The sequence below is a fragment of the Olea europaea genome, chromosome 7, assembly GCF_002742605.1.
Source record: "Olea europaea var. sylvestris chromosome 7, O_europaea_v1, whole genome shotgun sequence".
Taxonomy (NCBI): Eukaryota; Viridiplantae; Streptophyta; class Magnoliopsida; order Lamiales; family Oleaceae; genus Olea; species Olea europaea.
Window position 1 is genome coordinate 16,687,651 of NC_036243.1, and position 24,193 is coordinate 16,711,843.

Sequence of the window (24,193 nt, forward strand, 5' to 3'; positions counted from 1 at the left end):
GTTTAATCTTTAATAAGAACTCAAATTTTTCGTTGTTTTCAACGTGATCGACCATCAAAATTCACGATCTTCTCCTCACAATATTAAAGATAATCAGGTTACTAATAATGCATGCATTTTTTTTTTTAATATATTGTTGCATGAGTTTTTTTTTTAATAATTAACTTTCTATCAAAATTTCCTGCTTTATGATGACTTTGTGTGCGTTTGAACCATATTATTTTGAAAGAATGTATTTTGGAATAGTAAATTGATGAAAAATGTGTGGTTAAAAAATGAGGAAAAGTTATAGATTTGCTTGTAATATTATTTTATTGAAAAATATGTTGTTGAAATGATGTCAAATTACTATTTAAAAATATTTTTTTTTATTAAAGTATGTGGCTCAAACAGTTAATGGTTTGTCCCTTCTTCTACCTTTATCAGTTGATCTTGAGCCTTGAAGTTGATTTTTGTTTGTTCTCTTGTTTATCTGATTTTTTTGTAATTTTTTTTATTAGATACAAGAATGACAAATAATTTTATACTCTATTTTTATTTTTTTCAATACGACAAGTAGTATAGTAATTGGATCATTTTCAATTTGATTCCGTAGTTGAATATGGAATCAATGATTCTATTTTTAGAATTTTTATTGGAATTCAATTTGGTTTGGTTCCCTTTGAAAAAAATTGAATCAGATCATGCCCCACTCCTAATTTTTGGTGGGTCAATATTAATATTACAAATGCAATTACAAAAAAAAGAATGCGAATTATAAAGTCAACTATTGAGAAGTTACTTTATTATGAATATATAAATTGCATGTTTTGACAATAAAGTAAAAATTAAAATATTTATTAAATCAGAATAAGTTACTTAGAAGTAATACCTACACATGTTTAAATAAGTTACTTAGAAGTAACTTTTACCTTTCATTTGAAATAATATCATCCATCGTTAGTAAAAATTTAATCACCGATCTGATTATAAACTAATAATTGACATTTTATTAGATCAGAAAAATGTTTTCGAGTTTTTCGACATGACCGATGTTTAAGCTTTTCAAATTGGAAAAATGTAAAGATTACACATTTTTCGTGGTAGGTAATGTATAGGGGACAGAATTTTTAATGGGTTGTCGGTAAATGTAAAGAGCTTTACGAATGAAAACATTGGCGGAATAATAATAAGAGCCATTCTTGCTTAAAAGTGTACGGCTGCATGACAGCACCTCACATGAGAGGGCTCCACATTGATCATGGGGTCCTCTCATGTGAGGGGATGTAAGAATGCATTTAGAAAAATCCTAATAATAAATCCTCTTCACCGGTGGTAACATTTTTGGAATAATCAAGAATAATGTTATTTACAATAATTGATTATCATAGTCATTCTACATGATATATATGTGACGATTATTGATTTGATAAAATAATCAAGAATAATGTCATTTACAGTTGCTGATTAGTGTAGTCGCCTTACGGGACATACATGTAGCAGTTATTGATTTGGGTCTCATTTGATTCCAATTTTTTTCTCTTTTCTTTTTTACACAGATTTTTCATTAAAATAATATTACACGTAAATCGAAAATTTTTTATCCATACATTCTTTATGAATCTACTATTCTACAATTCATTTTTTCTTAAAAATGAGTGTCAAACACCCTTTTGATGCACTGCAAATATCATTTCTCGATAATAAATCCTCTTTACAGATAACATCGGTGGAATAATAAACTCGATTGAATAAAGTCTTGCCTGCTAGGGCCCCCACCTATCATGGCCAGCTGCCCTTTGGCATGGGTCTCTACTTCGCCTTCGTTTGAACCCCATTCTCTTAAAAAAAATGTAATTTTCAACAATATTTTGTCATCATTTTAATTACATAATTTTAATAAAATAATATTACATACTAATTTAAACTTTTTTCTTATTTTTTAATTACATATTATCAAAATGGGGCAAACGAGGACATTAATCATTCTTCCAAACTTACCGCTCTTCCACCGAATGGGCCCTGCCATCAAGCTGCCTTCGCACCCACTTCACGCTATATATGCAATCTCATCCACGCAAAAAAATATCTCACTGTTATCTCTCAACTCTTTCTAATTTTTCTTCATTATATATAACAACTTGACGATAGCAATCAGACCCAATAGCATAATGGCGTTATCCAAGACAACATCTCAAATCGATGAAACCCTCTACTCGACGTTTGCTTCTCGATATGCTCGAACTTCTTTTCCCAAGTAACATTTTTCTCTTGTGAATTTGATATGATTGAACACGATCTTCGACATATGTCTTTTTCTTCCTTAATTGTGTTCAATTTAGATATGTGATTGGCATTTCAGGTTTAAAATGTCGGAGAATTCGATTCCTAAGGAAGCGGCATATCAGATCATCACCGATGAGCTTATGCTGGATGGAAACCCGAGACTTAATCTCGCATCCTTCGTGACTACATGGATGGAACCTGAGTGTGATAAACTTATAATGGCTTCCATTAACAAAAACTACGTAGACATGGATGAATACCCCGTCACTACTGAATTACAGGCAAGTAACACGTATAAAAAGCTCTAATTTTACATTATATTAATACCATATTGGATTCTTGGTGATTTCGGACACAATTTTACACTGTTGATGGAAAAGAATTCGAATCCCTAATGAGATCAGTACGTAATATCCTATCTCTTTTCTTCCTTAAACAACAAATCACGAAATTATATCAAATTTTATTGTGAGAATAAGGCTTGATTTATTAATATTGGTGAGATCCATATTCGAAATTTAAATCACAGAAGCTTTTTGGATAGAAATTGGAACAGTGTTGCTTCAGGGCAGAGGCCCACACTGCCAGAACAGACACAAGGGGTGGGGCCTACGCATTTTTTTTATTTTTTATTTAATACAGATCGGATCCATCAACATGCCCTCTGCAGTACAGGCCCTATATGAATAGTGTCCTGTACTTAGGCATTATTCAAAATCGAAAATCCACGATAGATCGAGCCTATACATACTTTACTGAAATAAAGGTAGTCCTCTTTTTATGCAAGAACATCGGATCTAACTTCTAACTAATATTGAATAGATTGTTAATGTAAGAATGGTTGGTTGGTAACAAGTTGAAGTGTCTAGAAATCATCCTTTAAAACAAAGCCCTTTTGATGTCCATTAAAAAGAGTCTTTTTTTTTTTTTTCTTCTCAAAAGTGAGTTTTGTGGTTATAAAGTAGGAAATTTTTTTGAATTTACAGGTAAAATATTTTATTATGAGAAGATGTGATTGAAAATGAGTTTTAAAACAATGAGTTTACGAAGAATGATAGACAATGGGGCAAATACTCTTTCATAGTACTTGTACAATACAAAGAGCTTTTTGATTTTAAATTTTTTTAATTTATCCATTATTATTTATCTTACCCAACAAAGTATACATGAAAGACCCAAAGAATAAAAATAAATAAATAGCAGTACAATAAGCAAATAAAAGCAAAATTTGACAGTCTGGTAAATTGTTACTAGTGGAAGCTTGAAAGTAAGAGTGACTGAGAAAATGTTGTACAAAGATGTAATAAAGCAAGAATAATGATTTTTTTAAGGATATGTAAGTAAAAGTAGGAAAAGTTATGAAAAAATCATGAATAATGAATTTTTATTTTATTTTTTTAAATGTGTGATTGAAAGTGAGCTTGGGAGAAAAATCATTCTCAAATAATTATATACTTTCAAACAAGGGCTAAAAAATATCAACATTTGGATATCATGCTTGAGGATTGAAGCCACACAATTGGTGGATAAAGCACATTTATAAGTGATGAAGTACTGACGTAGTAATGGTATTTCTGATGTCTTGTTATTCATAATCTCTAATTGATTTACCTCCGTTTGGGAAGAATTTATAAACAGTTTAACTTATATATAGATAGAAATGAGTTGTTTATAAGTTGATAGTACATGTAGATTTATCGAACCATGTAACTGAAAATGAAGTTTGATGATTTATAAATTTTGCTACATGTAGGCTTAGTGAGTTGTCAAAATATGATCCAAATTGAGACAGCAAATCCTATTTTGTAGTGAGATGTTTGAAATTTAACTATTAATTTATTGCCCACCAATACTTTTAACCATCTCTATGTTTGGTTGGCGATTAAATTATAATTTTAATTAATTATAAGATGTGAGTTCTATGAAATATGTGAATAATTAGTAAGTAATAATTGTAGGTTTATGGAATGTGTGAATAGATAATATGCTTGATCAGAACTGGTTATAAAAATAATGGCTAGAATTTTTCAATAGTTTTAGAAAGCAAAATCAGGAATATACATTTTATTACTAACTAAATATAAAAAGATAAAGTCTAATTTGAACAAAATTTTGAACTATATATAAATATATGATATATCATGTCTTGTATCCTTCGAAAGAATATATTTTAACTGGGACATCAATTTTATGTGTATAAATGTTTGAATTAAGTTCAAAAAATGTTCATCATATAACAAAAATTTTCCTAGTACGCAGAATCGATGCGTTAACATGATAGCACATCTTTTTAATGCACCATTTGGAGATGAAGAGACAGCAGTAGGAGTTGGAACTGTAGGATCATCAGAAGCCATCATGCTTGCTGGTTTGGCATTCAAGAGAAAATGGCAGAACAAGATGAAAGCCGCGGGAAAACCCTACGACAAACCCAACATTGTCACTGGCGCTAATGTTCAGGTTATAAATATTTATTTTTCAGGATTGTTAAAAAGCTTAAACTGTTAGGGATTGGAAATACTTTTTTTTTTTCAAATATTTATCTTCAACAAGGATAAGTTACACAGTGGATAACATTATTTCAATTTTAATTTATGGGTTCATCTATTCTTTAAAATGATAAGTTGGATCATCACTTGTATCCAGGTATGTTGGGAGAAATTTGCAAGGTATTTTGAAGTGGAGTTGAAGGAGGTCAAATTGAGAGATGGTTACTATGTGATGGACCCTGAGAAAGCAGTAGAAATGGTGGATGAGAACACAATCTGTGTAGCTGCAATTCTAGGTTCCACTCTCAATGGAGAATTTGAAGATGTCAAGCGCTTGAACGATCTTTTGACTGAAAAGAACAACAAAATGGGGTAATATTTCTGGTCTTTTTGTTGGTTCCTCTTGGGTGGAATATCTGTGTTTGACATGTATCGAGAAATCAATACTCTTTGAATACTTCGAAATGCATGATGCCCTATTTGTATACGTTGTTTTACATTTTTGACACAAAACAGACACTTTCTGATACACCACGCGTAGTGGAGTATCTTATATTTCTCACAACACAAACAACATTTTGTAAATTTAATTAGAAGAAATATTTGTTTATCAAAAACTCAACATAGAGCAAAAAAATTATAGGAACTTCATGTCAAACTTGTGTTAGAATCCGTATGCAATTTTTGATACACGAATATTTTTACTTCAATAGTTGAACTAGTAATACAGAGTACTATCAATACTCTCTCTTCAGATTGAAAAAAATTCTTTTGTGCAAAAATATGAAATCGAAGTTAAAAGAGTAATGACGTGTGTCCACATTTGACTTCTTCTTCTTCTTCTTCTTCTTTATTTTTTGAAAAATCACGTGACTATATACATGACCTATGCAATTCATAGGTGATTGATCATGCATACTATAAATTTGTATTTCAACTCCTTAAAACTCTCAAACTTTAAATAATAATAATAAAAGGGTTAACCCTCAAATTGGATAGAAGATAATAATTAATTGACATGTTTGTTCCTGGCAGATGGGATATTCCAATTCATGTGGATGCAGCAAGTGGTGGCTTTGTTGCCCCATTCCTTTACCCAGAACTTGAATGGGATTTCAGGTTGCCACTGGTGAAAAGTATTAATGTAAGTGGGCACAAGTATGGACTTGTCTATGCTGGAATTGGTTGGGTCATTTGGAGGAGCAAAGAGGACTTACCTGATGAACTCATTTTTCATATCAACTATCTTGGGGCAGATCAACCTACTTTCACTCTCAACTTCTCTAAAGGTAATAATGAAATGATTATAAAAACCCATTTTATCAATTCAGTTGTTTGCGGACGAGGAGGGATTAAAATTCTCGACGATAAGTTTTGCAGTCTCATACTTTCGTGCGTGTTTGGCAAAGCTTAAATCTTATTTCTTAAATTTGGAGACGTTTTTCGAATCAATCTGTGTAAAAAATTTCACTGTCTTCAACTCAAAATAGCATACGACCCAACATCTTCCCTTTAGTTAGCGTTAGTTAATGTATGGTTGCATCTTATTAAAGTTATATAATTATCTACAGGTTCTAGTCAAGTAATTGCACAGTATTATCAGCTTATTCGCTTAGGTCGTGAGGTAAGTCCAATTATATATTATTACAGCATTCAAATATACTTTTAAGTTACTTATTAGACATGTTATATAATTTTCAAAGTTACTTATAAAATATTCAAATTTTGTTTTTCAGGGATACAAGAGCATAATGGAAAACTGTCAAGGAAATGCCATGGTACTTAAAGGAGGACTAGAAAAGACTGGACGCTTTAACATTGTATCAAAAGACAAAGGTGTTCCACTTGTAGCATTTTCTTTGAAAGATAGCAGCCGCCATTCTGAGTTCGAGGTGTCTGACTTGCTCCGTCGCTACGGGTGGATCGTACCAGCGTACACCATGCCGCCCGACGCACAACACATCACTGTTCTTCGTGTTGTTATACGAGAAGATTTCTCTCGAACTCTGGCGGAGCGACTTGTAGGAGACATTGAAAAGGTGTTGCACGAGCTCGATAATCAACCCGCCCGGGTCTGTACGAAATTGGCAAACAGTGAGGAGGCTGTCGGGATTGATCACGCTGTCGTGATGAAAAATGCTATCGAGGTACAGAGGGAGATTACTACTGCTTGGAAAAAATTGGTCGCTGACAGAAAGAAAACCAATGGCGTTTGTTAATCAATATCCATAGTTTGTTAACGAATTCTTGTTCAATAGTTCGTACTATCTATGAGTGTGTTTGAGCCTCATTATTTGGCATTATAATGAGATGAATAGTATTTTTTTTAAAAAAAATGAGTGGTTAAAAATTTTTTGATTTACGTGTAATATTATTTTATTGAAAATTGTGTGGTTAAAAGTAAGAGAGAAAAAAATTTAATTAATATAATGAGAAATAATGGAGCTCAAATTTAATTCAGTTCAATTGTCTTTGCTTAGTATGTCTCAAATTCTATAGTAACAAATTGTTCAATCGAGCTAAGGTTGAACATTTTGTGATATCTTTATAAGCAAAGAATTTGTGCAACAAAAATTTGAAGTTGTGAAAATACTCTCATGGCCTTTGTGATTGTATTTTGTATAATCTTTAAAATATATGTCATCAATGTTAATATGTTGTCACAACTAACATGAATACTCACCTCTTATTGCGTAGCAAAAATATATAAACTAGTGATGGAATCATTGTTATTGATAATCCTCCACAAGTTGTCAATGATATATGCGTGTGTTAAATATCACATCAATTGAGAATCATTTTTTGGACAATTCTAACCTTATTATAATTCAATTATTTCAATAATATCTTACGTTTCGTTTTTTAATATGTATTTAATTTAGATTACTGTTTAGTTACCATCGATATATATGTACATTTGATAGATTCATTTCACATATGTGTTTTCATTAATGTATGAATTCTTAATTATTTAACATTCTCATTCATTCATTCAATTAATTAATATTTATCTTTATTTTATGCATTTCATTGTTATTAATTCTAAGAGTAATATTATGTAACTCCACTGAGGTTGCAATCTCAATTTACATGAGATTATATGATAAGTTAAATGAAATGTGAAATTAAATGAGTAATTTAATATCACCTATCAATTAATGTCACATTATCGTCACTTAGACTGGGGTAGAAACTCCAGTGAGGCTAAATAGTGCTACTCTGATTCTAATTATAAGTTAATTAGAATTTCATATTCAAGAATGCATTTCATCATTCACGTCCATGTATTCTAATTAATATTCAATTTTACTTAACTGAAAATTAAATAAATGATTTAACATTCATTGTCACGTATTTATTACATAGTATTAGTTCTAAATAATTAATATTCATGCATATTCAAGCATTACTTTTATAGCACTTATATATCAAACAAACTAAAAGACTAATAGCTAAGTAATGTTATATAATAACGTGGCACGCGTGTGACAAATAGGGGTTCTACATTTGCAACCGAACATCGTTGATGTCAATTGAATTGGGCTAAATCAAATTAAGCAAATTCTTACTGGGCTTTGACATGATCCACTAAAGATGGACCCATTTATATCCTTCTCTATTATACCCAAGTGACTAACTGTCAAAAGTTAAGCAGTCTAAATACAACCAACTCTCCTCTTACCCATCTTGCTTATGCTCATTTTATTTTCATTCTAGCAGTTGATTTAATCATTGGAGTGCAAATGGTCGCCAAACTTTTTAATAAGGTGGTGACCTTTGCACTCTAAATTTATGTTTCATCGTGTAAGAGACGTTTAGATGCATGTAGAGATGGTCAAGATTTTGTTGACCACTTGATTAGATAGATTTTGAGGTCAACAAGTGCTATCAAAATAGTGCATACAACCTCTCTTTTTTTTTTTTTTTTTTTTAATTTTGTATGACATCTGAATATATGCTCTTTGTCCACTTATGTCATAATTTTGTGATTATATTATTATAATAAGCGACTTAGAATTGTGATTATTATTTCAACAAATAAGTGCTAGCTATCTAAGTTTGTATAGTTTGTATAATAAGCGTCAATTTATAATTTCACGTGTACAATATATTATGATAAAGATATCTTACATATGCAATGATCGTTTGAAAACCCGTAAGTGAACGAGATCGTGAACAAATAATATAGTAGTATGTAGAGTGTCGAACTTACGAGGACTAAGTATTCAATTGAGTTCAAATTAATAACAACCTTAATCAAGTAGCGACAAGTTTTGAGTTTCCTATACAATACCTAAGTTATTTATTAAATTAGAAAGCGATTTAACTAATTTTTCAAATATGTGAAATATTGCTAAAATGTTGAATCTTTCTTGTTAATCGATTTTTAGCACAACAAATTAAGGTGACAGTTTGAAGTCATTCTTGTTGGTTGATATTCCTAATTTAGTTGAAAATCTCTCTCGATAGTTATCAAATTTATTCATCTCATATGACTTTCCCATCTCTCGATAAAATATACGAACATGATAAATGTAATAAACGATCTAGAACACCTATAAAAATCATGGCATAGAGATATATCTCAATCCTCTATGTAACTTTTCAATGTTTATTATTTTTAGCTAAAAACTTATTATCTCTCTTGATAACAATATATTCTAATCAATCAACTCAATTAGTAGCTAATTAATTGAAAAGTTAGTTAAATCAATAATAAACATCCAAGAAAACACAAATGCTAAACGTCAAAATAATAAATTAATACCAAAAATCTCATAACAAGGGTTTATCTCATCTTAATAATGTAAATATCTTGTCAAGCATATTGAAATTACAAAAAATCATTAAAAGTTTAATAAACATTACCCAGAATTTGAATAGTTGAAGAGAAATGATGGATTCTTAATAACTTTTGAGTTTTCCTTCAATCTTTGTGCAAATTTCCCAGTATGAAATCTCCTTGATGAATTTCTTGTAATTCCTCAATTGAAATCTCTCACAAATTTGACTTTATAGCCTCTTCTTCATATAGTTCTTTCAAAATCTTCACATTCTTGAGTTATTTTGTTGCATACGAGAGGTTCTTCTATGTATATAGGATGTTATGGTATTTATATGGCTCGTATGTAAGAAAAAGATGTCAACCAATACCTTGCCAAGTTGAGTTTTAATTGTACAAGGAAACTTGAAATTTGATCAAAATCTTGTACTATGAGGTCACATAGTACACTGGGATGTGACCGCACAGTTCACTTGTTGAACTCAAAATTTCCCTACATGTGTGGATTTTGACTGCATAAATTTTGAACTATGCTACCACATAGTTATATCTTTTAACCATCTGACAGCTTTCAGTACTTTGATCATATTTTTCTCTCCCAATATTCGATTGAGATAATTCAAAACACATCGGAAAAATAACTCAAAAGGTTAAAATTCTTTCAAAGATGTTATTTTTCTAATTCGAACATTTGTTATGCCAAAAATGGGTCTCAAATAGAGACTGAAAATCTGAAACATAATTTTTTCACTTGAAAATTGATATGTGATAATACTTTGACTATATTTCATCCCTTTGACTTCTTTCTTCATTCAATTGACCCCTAAAACTTTCGAAACTTCATCGTAAGGTTCGACACAACTTTTCAATATTTGCACTTTAGTTCTCAAACTTTGATTTTGCTTCATTTCAGCATTTTCTCTTGTAATCTTGTTCCTTTTATCTTTTCAATTGTATCCAATTAAAGCTTTGGCATTTCCGATATTCATTTCATTGCCCATTGCAACTTGGTTCCTGTCTTTCGGATTTCACTATTTTTTGGGTTTTCCTTTTGTTTCTTTCAATTTCTTGCTCAACCATTAAGTTTTACTTATTTAGTACAAAAATATGACAATTTAGATTATGTTTCACTAGATGAGTAACTAAATATCATTATTTAAGACCCTAAGTAAGTGTATAAAATATACTTATCATGGAACGGGACAGACAAGGTTATTACTATAATAATTTGCCACTACAAATTATTGATTAGGTACTTTATTATTACTTCGTGCTGATTAATCTTAGTCTGCAAGCAAATCAATAAGTTAAAACTTGCAGCAACAATTGAGAATTTACTTATTATGCACAGCGAAAATAAAAATATATTTCAATTCACACTAAAGATCTTTTTATGTTTAAATAGAAATTGTGCTAAAAGTTATATTTTTTTCTAGATCTGCAAACTTCTTTATTTTTCCTTTGTTCTAGCAACCTTGATCTGTCACTCCTAGTTGTCCAATTATCCAGCCTCCAATGGAATTCTTATTCCATACAGAGAACAAGATTGTAGGCACCAGGGTTTTCTTCTCATGTGCCGACAATAATGAATTCTCTATAAAACTATAAACCATAGCTACTTATTTATTGACAAATTACAATCGTTCAGTTCTCTTTTTATGTACGACCCATCAGATTCTCAATCACAATATCTAACGATGTGAAATATTATTTTGATCTAATCAAATTGATAAATTAAAACACCCTTTTAATTTATCACCAATTCACACTCGCCATCCCAAATTGACATCTAGTAACGTGTCAAAACAATACATTTGACGGGAGATGTGACGTGGTATGGCAAAATCAAACTTGTTCGTTTACCGTAAAATTATAATTCATTCGTCAATATGATTCGATGAATTACGAGACATGAAAGTATGTCAATCCCAATTATCGATCATATCTTTCATTCCATTATTAAGTCTATAAGTCGAAAACTCCTTTTCGACTTTTGAGTATACGTTGGCCAAAAATTTTGTTATCGACTTAATTGAATGAAATGTAGATCATAATCTCTTACTATCTAAGAGTGACGAATCTTGTATTGGTCATTCATAACTTTCATATGATTATTGACATACACGAAAGATGTCATATTAGCGGTCCTTGGCAGAGCAACATCCAACACCGTCAAAATATGATTGTTCTCATATAAAGCACTATGATGACCTCAAATCAAATGACCAATTTCACTATCAAACGTTAAAGATTAATCACTGACACTCAAATAGTTATCCATGTGAAATCTCTCAATAGGTCTCCAATATTTTGTTCTATAACAAAAACATCAACGCGTTCATTTAAGTATCGCCACACTTTAACTTGTTAGATCTGCTAATTACTTTACAAGTAAGAAATGTTAACGTGGTGGTCTACCCATAATAATGATATTCGTATCTTGCTATTACTTACGACCATAAATTATTTAAGATCCAATCAAAAGTAATTTGTATATCACAATCACAACTCCTTGTAATTAACAAATTACTAAAAATTGAATCTTCGAGCTCTATTATTCAACATTATTCATCAGAATATTAATTTAAATAAATAATTGGTCTTGTCAAAAATAACTGTATTAAATATATTAAACGTGTTTACAACCTAAATCGATTAGATTTAGGATATAACACTTACCAAACCAAATCAACCATGATCAGAATTCCAAATCTCTAGCCCAAGACTTTTACATGATTTCCACACTGCAAAGTTCACTCTAGAAATCACAATTTCGCCTAGAAATTGTATATAAAAGGAGAGGAAGAAGAGTGACACAACTGAGAGGAGAGAAAAATGGCATCAAAACAATTCTCTACAACCATTACGATATATTTAGACATTTGTACACTACTAAACAACATAAGATAGGTAAATCCATGTCATTGCACATTTTAGATCAGGACTGTCTACAAACCCGGTAATATATCTTTTTAGCCTATTTGGGAAAATATATCTTTTTAGCTTGTTTGGGAACGCTTTTTTATTCAATTTGTAACAAGTTTTTTACCGCTATACAGTTTATGTCAATCATGTATCGACAGCAATTATTGATTGAACTAAGTAGAACGACGTAATATTTAATTCATTCTTCCTTAGAGAAGGGCATTTCTAGTAATTTAATTCTAACGTAGTCAATAATTGCGACGACAATGGAACCCATTTGCACTTTTCAAAGGTAAAAAATTTGTTAAAAATGGGATAAAATTCGTTCCCAGACAGGGTTTTAATTTTTGGATGTGTAGACTGAACATATTCTCCTTGTGTAGGATTCAAACCTACCACCAATTGCAGTTGACAGCTCGACCAGTTAAGGCTCAAGGTGGACCTAAAAACGAGCCGGGCCGAACCAAATGTCACTTGCATTTCAGTTTAAATGCTTGCATCCAGAGTCCAACTTATCAGGTTGTTGACGTGGTTGAAATCCCTTGCATCACCTGTTAACAAGTCCATTTGACCACAATTGTAACCCACTCTCTATAAGGACGCAGAGTCGGTCCTGTGATTCTCGGGGCCTGAGGTGAAGTCTGTAAATTAGGCTCTCGACGAAATCAACGTAAATGCAAAATTCAACGATATATTATGCGATCAATTACTAATTTGAAAAACTAACATTAAAACAACAATCAAATATATTATAGAAAAGATTTATATTATAAACTATCAAAACTAACAATGTTTAAAACAATTAGTTAAATACTATTCGTTTTGCTGTTTTAGAGGCAAAAATATCGATCAAATCTGAATAATTTAGCTGCTCAACCATTTCTTTCTTTATTGATAACATAGCCAACATGTTTAACCTTTCTTGCAACATAGTTGATCGGAGATAGGTTTTAATTAACTTCAATTTCGAGAAACTTCTTTTCGCATATGCAACTATAACCGGTATGATTAACAAAATTTTGTAAGCAATATAAGTATTTGAAAAACAAACATTCAATGTCTTCAAATATTGTAGCACTTCAATTGCTCTTGTTGCTTCACTTGGTATATAACACCTCAAGACTTGTAACTCCGAACATAAATCATCCCCACTAATTGTCTGAACGCCCATCATGTTGAAGATATTTCTCAAGATTTATATAAGAGTTCAACAAACTTGAAAAAATTGCACCTCTTAACCTCTTCAAATTAAACAAAAATTCAAATGTGTCATTATATTGTTTGAATTTTTCAAATTGGGTCCTTAGAGAATCAATTATAAAAATACAGTACTCAATTCTAAAAGATTCTTCTGCTGATTGCTTTACATCATCACTACCACTTTCATCAAATTGTTTTTTTCTTCGAATTATGCGTTTTTTTTGTAAACACAGTTTTAATTCCCATTTCGCTTGTCTTTTTTGTCGCTTCATCCTTGGCAATAGCAAATTCAATTTCTCTATATTCTTCAAGAAATGAAACAAGTCCTTGCAAGAAGTCGATAACATGATCAATATCCATGGATTCGGTTTGAAGAAATTTACTCACAATATTGACAACATGCAACAACCTATACCAGATTATCATGCCAAGCAAAAACTCAAGATTTTGAAGTTCATGTGTTGCTAACGACTCGACTTTACTTTTCACTTTAAGATATTCATTACTTTCTGCCAAATCAAGTAATGCATATCTTATCTGTGCAGTTTGCTCCATTATAGGTTTCACACTTTCAACATAACTTTCCTCACGTGTTTGTGACAATGGCTTCACTATCAACCCTTGTACATTATCTTTGAAAATTTTCCATCACTTGGTAGAAGAGGAAAATAATATGTAGATGCATTGTATCATTCCGAAAAAGGATACAGCTTTGGAACAACAGTTCACCATATCACATAATGCTAGATTTAGACTATGAGTGTCACATGAAGTATAGAAAGCTTGGGGATTCATTTCATGGACTCTTCTTTGCACACCTTTGTGCTTCTCGCTCATGTTAGATCTGTTGTCATACCCTTACCCTCTAATGTCATCAATATCGAAATCAAGTTTTATCAAAGCCTTTTGAAGCTCAGTTGCAAGTCCAAGTCATGTTGTATCATCTACCTTCAAAAATTCTAGTCAATATTCTTCAACTGTAAGTAAGTTTGACGAATCATCTACAAATCGTACAATTAAAGACATTTGCTCCTCGTGACTTGCATCTGAAGTACAATCAAGTATAACTGCGAAATATTTTGCATGTTTAACTTTCGTGACAATTGAACTTCTCACCTCATTAGCCAACAACTGTATCAACTCATTTTGAATTTTTTTGCCAAGATACATATATTGAATCTCTCTTTCTTTAGCCTGCCCAAGTTGCTCTTGCATTACTGGATCAAATTCACTAACCATTTCCACCATTTGTAAAAATAGGTCATTATTCTCAACATGTAGCCTCTCATCATCTCCTCGAAATGACAATATGTTTTCATAATAACGATTATCTTTGTTAATACATGTCTTCAATGTTCTCTTTCAGCATTAATCAACAATTTAATACTTTTATCAATTGTAGTTTTTGTTCGAAGCCTATTTTCCAATTCAATCTAGCTAGTCATGCAACGTAAATTCTCCTCATTTCCTTCATGACTTTTAATAGAACAATGCAAATGATGTCAATCTTTGAATCTATCATTACCTAGTTGGCCAAATTTGGTCACATTTATTGGTGTTTTAAATAACTTTCAACAAAAGCAGAAGATCTTGTCCATAGATACTGAATATACTAGCCATCTTCTATAAACTGTTTGCCCATTTGGTAGCAAGCTTATATTGTGAGGAATCAAAATGTCTATTTGTATAGTCTTTCAGAAACAAGATGTCATCAACTCTTTTTGGACCCCTTTCAACAAGTAATCCCTTATTCTTTGATAAATGATTTTCCAATTCCCGAGATCATCCAAATTTAGAGAAAAGCAACCATCTTCTTCCTTATCATCTTCTTCATTATTCAAGGCGGGTTTCATCACTTCATCTTCTTTATGATCTACTTCGTTAACATCGGCAGGTTGACTTACTTCTTCATCCTTATCATCTACTTCATTAACATATGCATGTTGAATCTCTACTTCATCATCATTCAACACATTCACATTGTTGCTTTTGAAATACTTGTTAATATCCCCTGCTTGACTTTGAATTAATGCAATTTCATTTCGTTTTCTTTTCCTCTCTTGAGCACTAGACTCATATTTAGGAGGCATAGTATAAGAGTGAATATCTAATGTCCAATGATTAACCTAAAAAATAATTACACAATATCTCAATCAACTCTCAATTATAGTTTCGAATATAGTTACTACATGCGTCTGTACAATTGTTCATCGTACAATAAGCAATCATATAAGCCGACCAGGTTGCAATTATATAAGCCGACAAGGTTTCAAACATTTTCAATCTCTTCAATAACAAGTTAGGGCAAACCATTACTTACTTGAGAAGTGGAATTTTGACGAAGATTGTAGAATTACACCATTGAGAATGATCCAGTTTTCTGAACTAGGAGTAAGCCGATCGCAATTTTAAAATTTTTAATAATAGCTCCAAGTGCATTCACAACGGCCCCTACGAATTGAGATAGAGACATCTCTTAGAATCAACATGCATAATACCGATGAAAGAAAGTATTGCATTCTCTATATAGCTCAAGGCTTAAATACAAATTGTTTGTCATTGAAAATTTGGCAAAACTGTAGTTGCTGGCAAACTTATTGCTATATACAAATTTCCACTTCCTTAGAATGTGCCTTCACACTACCAAATAGAGCTGTAAAATGGCACAAGTTTCCAAGTAGTGAGTTATACATTGTTTGTCAGAAATTCTTGCTTGTGAGATGCTCCTACAATCAGTGCTCTACATCTTATCAAGTTTTAAGATCTTATAATGAATTAAATTAGATTTGAATCTCCATCAAAATAATTTATTCATACTCAATTATCATCCAGTATAACAGGGTAGGGGATTCTGAGAGATGAAGTTCCTCTGATGTGGATCTTTTTCAAGTTTTGCTTTGTTCTTTGATTAGTGCACAACTGCACGCCGTTTGGATAGTATTACACTGTCAGAAAGCTTTGTTTCGGAGCAACAATTTATGCCTGAAGTTGTAATTTGTGACAAATCATTTCAAATTAGATGCTATTTGGCTAGTACCACACTATCGAAAACCCCATGTTTTTTGCAAGACAGAATTGTCTAGACAGACATTGTTGTTTTGTTGAGTATCATAGCTTTTTTATTCTTAGTCGACTGCCTCAGTTCCATGCCAGTTAACACTAAAATGTATCACATTCTCTTTTTTCATTCAATAAATAAATAATCATGACCCAAGATTGTATAAAATTTCACAAGTAGATTTATAATCAAACTGCACAATAAATTCTTAGTTCCACCTGTATTGCACAATTCAAACCACACATGTAAAGGACTTCATCCTTTAACCCTTACTACTAGATAAATATTGAGGTACCCGTAATACAAATATAAATTACCCAAAACAAGCAGGCTAAATTCTAACATGCAGACTGCAGGAGCAAGGAACTAAGTCCCAACAAAGCTGAAAGCTCTCCAACCTCTTCCTACCACTTTAAAGTTCAAAATACTGTTCAATAAAAAAATTAAATTATTATAATAAATTAATAAGCCTAAACATAAATAAACGAATTAATAAAAAATTGTGAATAATGTAAATATAACTTACAGAAATTTTATCTAAATTATGCTGGAACATACTGTACAGCAATCCAGCGGAGTAGGCTGCAAGCGCTACTGCAGAGTCACACTTTGAGTTCGAAGTTCAAGTATTCGACCGGCTTATGAAGAATCAAAGATTCAAATTTCAAGCGGTCGGTGAAGGGCCTGGGCAGAGGTGGATTGTGGAGACTGTGGAGTGAGTCGAGTGACCGGATGATGACGAACAGACGAATAAGACACAGACACTTAGACGAGCACCGAAGCACGTCGAGAAGAGCGACCCTAAATCGTATAACTTGTATTTCAGATTTTGGAAATTTGGGTAAATGGGTTGTGATATTGGATTTGGATATATAAGTTGGGTTGGGATTTAAGGGTAAATGGACTGTGAGCTGTTGTTTTGTTGTTGGATAATTAGTTTTGGGCCGGCTCACATTATTTAAAAAATAAAAAAAATTAAGGGCCAAAAATAGGCCCCTTAATGGTCTTAGGCCTGAGGCACGGGCCTCATTGGCCTCGCCCCAGGACTGGGCCTGTAAGGACGTACGTGGTATTCGCTGCCTCTTTAATCCAGAAAATTACAGAGAAGTCCTCAACTTATTGAAAATATAGCATGTGGGTTCCTAACTTAATACTTTTGCAACCTCTCTCTAACTTTCATTTTTTTAAAATTTGGATCCCCATTGAAGAATTTACCATTTTCTTTAATTAAAAAATATATTTTTTTTTCGTTGAAGACAAATATACTCATGTTTATATTTTATAAAACAAACGAATAAAATAAATTATTAAGAAAAGAATAATAATAACATAAAATCTATGTAGGCATGATAAGAAGGCAGCGTAGGACAATATCTCAATATTTTTTTAATATTATTTATATTTTTGAATATAATTTAATTTTTAAAACATAAAAAAATCTAAAAGAGTTGATGTGATAATCGTATTCCTATCTCCAATCCGATTCTCTAGTGAAGTAGGACTGCGTAGGATGGAACGAGAGTTGAACGTTAACTCACACAACTTCCAACATTTGCTTCAATCATCATGTGGATTGGCGAGGACCATGTTCCCATTTTCACCTTATTCCTTTGCAGAGCGAGACACATGGATAAGACGAGAATAAATCCTAGTTATCAGACCCAACTTGAACATCCACCGGATCAAGGTACTGGAACACTGGGTTACTGGTCGGATAGGCGAACTGGTGGTCGGATCCGTGGGTCATTACTTAAAAATAATTTAATAATTTTTTTTTTGAGACAAAATTGAAGTTTTAAAGTTCTTTGTCACTAATTTTTCTATACATTTAAATTAACGATTTTTTGAATTCATTTATCAATGATAATGGTTAAATTTTGATTTTATAGTTTTGTATATTATATTAAAAAATAAATTTTTGCCTTTTTGTGATTTACAAATTATTTATTAGTTATTGACAAAAAAATTGTCTCTTATCTATTCAATTTATTTTAGTTAAAATTAATTATTTTCAAACAAAATAAATATATGAAATAATTATTTGAAATTACAAAGTGAATGTAAATATTGGACTAATTTCTTTAAAAAAGTTTTTAGAAGTAGCAAATTATTCATAGGTTAGATAAAATTTATTAAAATATCAGGTAAACTTGAGGAGTCGAGTGCCTAAAAAAGGAAAGATAAGAACCTACTTGCTACAATTTCAACAGATTGGGGACTCAACTGTACATTGCCCTCTTTAATCACCGTAGCCTCTCAACAAGGTGTAAAATTCTACACATCTACTCTATTCGGGGATCGAGATCTGCCCTCTCACTCTCTCTGCTCATTATCTCTCTATATCTACACGTATGCATTTGCGTGTATTACTAAATAAATTCATATCTTTTCAGTCAGTGTATGTGTGAAAAAAGTCGCAGAAACAATGGAAGCGAAGAAGATGATGGAAGGTGGATTGTACGCCGTCGTTTTGATCCTATTGTGCACCTCAATTCAGGTGAGATCGGACGGATCAGACCATAAATACAAAGTCGGAGATCCGGTGCCTCTTTACGCGAATAAAGTTGGACCTTTTCATAACCCTAGGTAAAATTGTCCGATGACTGCTTATTTTACATGCATATTTATGTATCTGGAAGTATATGCAATGTTTTATATACTTATGAAAAATTTAGTTTATGATTCATCCGAATATTAGAGATGTTTAGATTCGGGAATTTTGAAGGGTTTGACTTTGAGTGCTGAAGGAAATGATAATGTTAGCATCAATTAAAATGAAATTAGCTATCTATTTTGTTCAATTTGTTGTGTGAGAAAAATTATGTAAACATCTATTTCCCTTTCTTTAAGAAAGCACGACCTTATTTGTCAAGAAGAGTCCTGCCTGGTCTTCAATCCCCTTGAGCTGCTAGCGAGCATCCCACTTTACTTTCTTTGAAGCTTTTAAGAGCCTAAAGTTCGCCAGAAATCCAATTGTCTCAATAACATGCAAAAGCATTGTTATTTCTACTGAGATAGTGGAACAAGCAGTCTGGTTTCACGAGAAATCCCAAGTGATAACAAGACACTCCTTGCAAACAATTTTGCCTGGTTGAAATTATTTATACGAATCTGCTTATTATACCTAACCAAAAGGGCTTGAAAACACTGGATACACATTGTGAGAAAAAAGAGTACGAGTTTCCTGGGATTGTCTTTTATCACTCAAGGCAAAAAGAATCACGAGCTTGTAGTTTCAAGTATATACATTCATTAGGAAGTCAAAGGGTATGGTCTGAAGCATTCAGAACATGAGGAAAATGGGGCAAAAGAAACCCCTCATGTATATTTTTAAAACTATGAATCCAGATGCACTAAGATGTAATGTGATGGATATTATCTTTATATGATAATGAAGTTGAATGGCAATAGAGCACAGGCATGCACTAACAAAAAAAAATACATAATCTATTATAAGGAGCTAATGCCAATTGTTTCTCTTATCTATGCCAGTGAAACATACCGCTTCTTTGATCTTCCTTTCTGTTCACCAGGTTTGAATCTTGTCATATTGCTTCTCTTATTATTTACAAGATGCATTTGGGGGAAAAATATCTCACATGCTAACTTGAAGTCATTTATGGAATGTCCTTGGCAGCTCATCCGAAAGAGAAGAAGGAAGCTCTTGGGGAAGTGTTGAATGGAGATCGTCTCGTCAGCGCTCCTTATAAACTTGACTTTTTGCTAGATAAAGACTCTGAAATTGTCTGCAAGAAGAAGTTGTCAAAGGAAGAAGCAGCGCAGTTCCGCAGTGCTGTCTCAAAAGATTACTATTTCCAAATGTATTATGACGATTTGCCCATCTGGGGTTTCTTGGGGAAAGTTGAGAAGGAAGGAAAATCTGACCCCAGCGAGTATAAATATTATCTATTCAAACATATCCATTTCGAGATCTTTTACAATAAAGATCGAGTTATTGAGATTAATGCACGAACTGACCCTAATGCCCTTGTAGACCTCTCTGAGGATAAGGAAGTTGAAGTAGAGTTCATGTACTCTGTAAAATGGAAAGAAACTAATACTCCTTTTGAGAAGAGAATGGAGAAGTATTCACAGTCTTCTTCACTGCCTCATCACTTGGAAATCCATTGGTTCTCAATAATCAACTCCTGTGTGACAGTTCTCCTCCTAACTGGTTTCCTGGCTACTATTCTTATGCGAGTCCTTAAAAATGATTTTGTCAAGTGAGCACATTCTGATAACTCGTTTCCTGACATTTCACTTTAAACCTTCTGTCTTGTTAACAATTTATCATCTTGTTTGGTGTAAGGTACACTCATGATGAGGAGACAGCTGATGATCAAGAGGAAACTGGGTGGAAGTACATCCATGGTGATGTATTCAGGTATCCGAAGTACAAATCTTTGTTTGCGGCAGCCCTTGGTTCTGGAACTCAGTTGTTTACCCTGTGAGTATGTTGTTGATCTGCTTATCTACTTAGCATTAACTTTATCAATCAAGTTTCTCATCTTAAATTGTTGAAAAATCTTCTAATTTCTATCATGCCTTTTCTACACAGCACGATCTTTATTTTCATCCTTGCACTGGTTGGTGTATTTTATCCATACAATCGTGGAGCTTTGTTCACCGCACTGGTTGTCATTTATGCCCTTACATCTGGGATTGCTGGCTATACTGCATCATCTTTTTATTGCCAGCTAGAAGGAACTAATTGGGTATGCTTTACATTTTTCTTTTGGGTGTGTGAGTGCTTTACTGATATTACCTCTCTTAAATCCTTTGTTCTAATAATTGATTTAATGCAATTATTCCTATGTTGATGGTATATTTACACCCACCTTCCCACCCCGAATAATAAGGTGGGGGGAACATGTGATATTATTTCTCAAGGGCAAAAAGATTCTCTTCAAATACAATGAATTTTATGAAGTTGTGGAGGGAAATCTGAACTTTCAAACTTTAGCCCAAATTGGATTGCATTGTAAATGACAGGAGTTACCTAATTTGACTTGAATTGGGGGACATACCTAACTGAAATGAGTCTTCTTCCTTGGCATCGGCAAAATTTAATATCTTACTTGGCCCCTTTTTGGTCTCTATTCTTTCAAAAATACATTTTTCCAAAACTCATTTTCAAGCACACGTTTTCCCATAAAATAATATTACTTGAAATCCAAAACTTGTCCTTTTCTTTTGATCACACATTCTCCAAAATAAAAAATTAAAAAAATCACTGTTCCAATACACAATTTCTGCAAAAAAAGTCATTTTGATTGAGTTTAAAACAGGGGCTTGGTCTATCCTGGTCAGCCCGTATACTTGAGAACTTTTTCTCCCTCTGAATAATCATATGATATCACTATTTGCTTCAGTTGGCTAATTATTCCCTTTTTAAAACCTGTTTTGGAAAGATGTAGGAGTGTATTTGATTCTCTTCCCCATTTAAGATCCAAATAGAGCTGATTTGATGAAGTGTTCATATCAATATGATTGGAAACGCATTTTAGAAAATGTTTGGAAACTTAGTAGTGACTTGATATTCAACGGGATGGATTTAACTCAGAAACTCGATTAGTCAAAGAAAATAATTAAAAAAAATACTCTGTTATATAATTTGGAAATAGAAATATTTCATCTGATATTCATTTAAAATAGATTGATCATAAACACGGCGTTTATAATTTTTTTTTTATCTAGGTAGAACTAATGGTAAATAAATATATTTTATGATAGTTCAAGGTATTTCACTAATAAATTGGCTCAATTCGCCATCAAATTTAGGTAAAAACAGTGCTTCATTTTTAGCCGAATCAAAGTAAATTTGGTCTTACTTGGGAAGCTTTTTCTTAGTTTTAAACATTGAAGATTATAACGTTCTTACTGGAAAAAAAATAATGAATATTACCTTCCAAAATACTTGTTGAAATTTTAAAATGACCAGTATATGTCTCAATAATTTATTGTTCAAATTGTAAGTTATGATCCTTAGAACAAATTTTTAGCATATGGATGGTTCTTACATTTACCTTGTCTGTCATGATATCAATCAGTATTTTTTGAGGTTTATTACTACTTTCTTTTGCCTATACAGAAATCCACTGTTCAAGGCACTGAGCTGTAAGACTGATAGAGATTGTCTAATGGGAAATTTTCTTATCCTGGTTTTTAACATCATTTTTTGTTTTAAATGTTGCTTAAATGTATTTATGAAAAGTAAAGATAGTTAAAACTTATCCTGGTTATCATGCATATCTGATCTTCAATATTTTGTTTTACAGGTCAGAAATTTATTGTTGACTGGAGGTCTATTTTGCGGACCGCTGCTTCTTACGTTTTGCTTCCTTAATACGGTTGCCATTGCTTACAGTGCAACTGCTGCACTGCCATTTGGTACTATTGTGGTCATCTTTCTCATATGGGCTCTTGTTACATCACCTTTGTTAGTCTTGGGTGGGATTGCAGGAAAAAATAGCAAAGCAGAGTTTCAGGCTCCTGTTCGTACCACAAAATACCCACGAGAGATCCCACCACTACCTTGGTATCGTGGAACTCTGCCTCAGATGGCAATGGCTGGATTCTTGCCTTTCAGTGCTATATATATTGAACTTTACTACATATTTGCCAGTGTGTGGGGCCACAGAATCTATACCATTTACAGTATTTTATTTATAGTCTTCATTATCCTCTTGATTGTTACTGCTTTTATTACTGTGGCATTGACGTACTTCCAGCTTGCTGCGGAAGACCATGAGTGGTGGTGGAGGTACGACTTCTTGGTCATTTTCTTAATTCTCAGTAGATATGTTTCCAATGCTTTTGATAGATAAGCTTTTCATGGACTAATCATGGGTGGTCCTTTTGTTGGAAAAAACAATGTTGTTACTTATTTGATGCTTGTGCATAATGTCATTAGTAGTAAGATGCTAGTGCAAAATTCATCATTTGATGAAGTATGATAATTCTGATTTTCTTGATGTGTTTACTAGCTCAGGTCAACTAATCCTATTTTATGGATGGATTGACTTGCTAATATTAATTATTATACAGGTCTTTCCTTTGCGGTGGATCTACTGGGCTATTTATATATGGCTACTGCCTGTATTACTATTATGCACGATCTGATATGTCCGGCTTCATGCAAACCTCGTTCTTCTTTGGATACATGGCTTGCATTTGCTATGGTTTCTTTCTCATGCTTGGGACAGTCGGTTTCCGTGCAGCACTCTTTTTTGTTCGCCATATATACCGGTCAATCAAGTGCGAGTAGTAAGTCGGTAGGTCAGTCTTCCATGTTCTACAGAATGCTGTATAAATATGGTAAGGCAATTTGTGATGAAAGAGGACCACATAGGACAATAGGACTTCTAACGTGGGATATTGTACTATCTTCCTACCCCCGTGTTGAATACATTGTCATTTTCATTTTTCAGCTCAACAATTTACTGAGTTATGCTAGCTTTGGAGTTTTCTGAA

General features: G+C 32.4%; 2 protein-coding genes across 2 annotated transcripts; both read left to right on the forward strand.

Annotated features, from left to right (window-relative positions):
- The first annotated feature begins 2,048 nt into the window (after positions 1 to 2,048).
- Positions 2,049 to 7,098, forward strand: LOC111397184 (glutamate decarboxylase-like). The gene is made up of 7 exons (XM_023023959.1): positions 2,049 to 2,236; positions 2,342 to 2,546; positions 4,525 to 4,725; positions 4,912 to 5,126; positions 5,790 to 6,043; positions 6,326 to 6,378; positions 6,491 to 7,098. Exons 1-7 carry the CDS (start codon positions 2,151 to 2,153, stop codon positions 6,971 to 6,973), a joined length of 1,497 nt encoding a protein of 498 aa, XP_022879727.1. The 5' UTR covers positions 2,049 to 2,150; the 3' UTR covers positions 6,974 to 7,098.
- Positions 7,099 to 18,983: 11,885 nt separating this feature from the next.
- Positions 18,984 to 24,193, forward strand: LOC111397185 (transmembrane 9 superfamily member 3). Its single transcript, XM_023023960.1, has 7 exons — positions 18,984 to 19,306; positions 20,213 to 20,253; positions 20,358 to 20,943; positions 21,030 to 21,167; positions 21,279 to 21,435; positions 22,999 to 23,483; positions 23,768 to 24,193. Exons 1-7 carry the CDS (start codon positions 19,146 to 19,148, stop codon positions 23,985 to 23,987), a joined length of 1,788 nt encoding a protein of 595 aa, XP_022879728.1. The 5' UTR covers positions 18,984 to 19,145; the 3' UTR covers positions 23,988 to 24,193.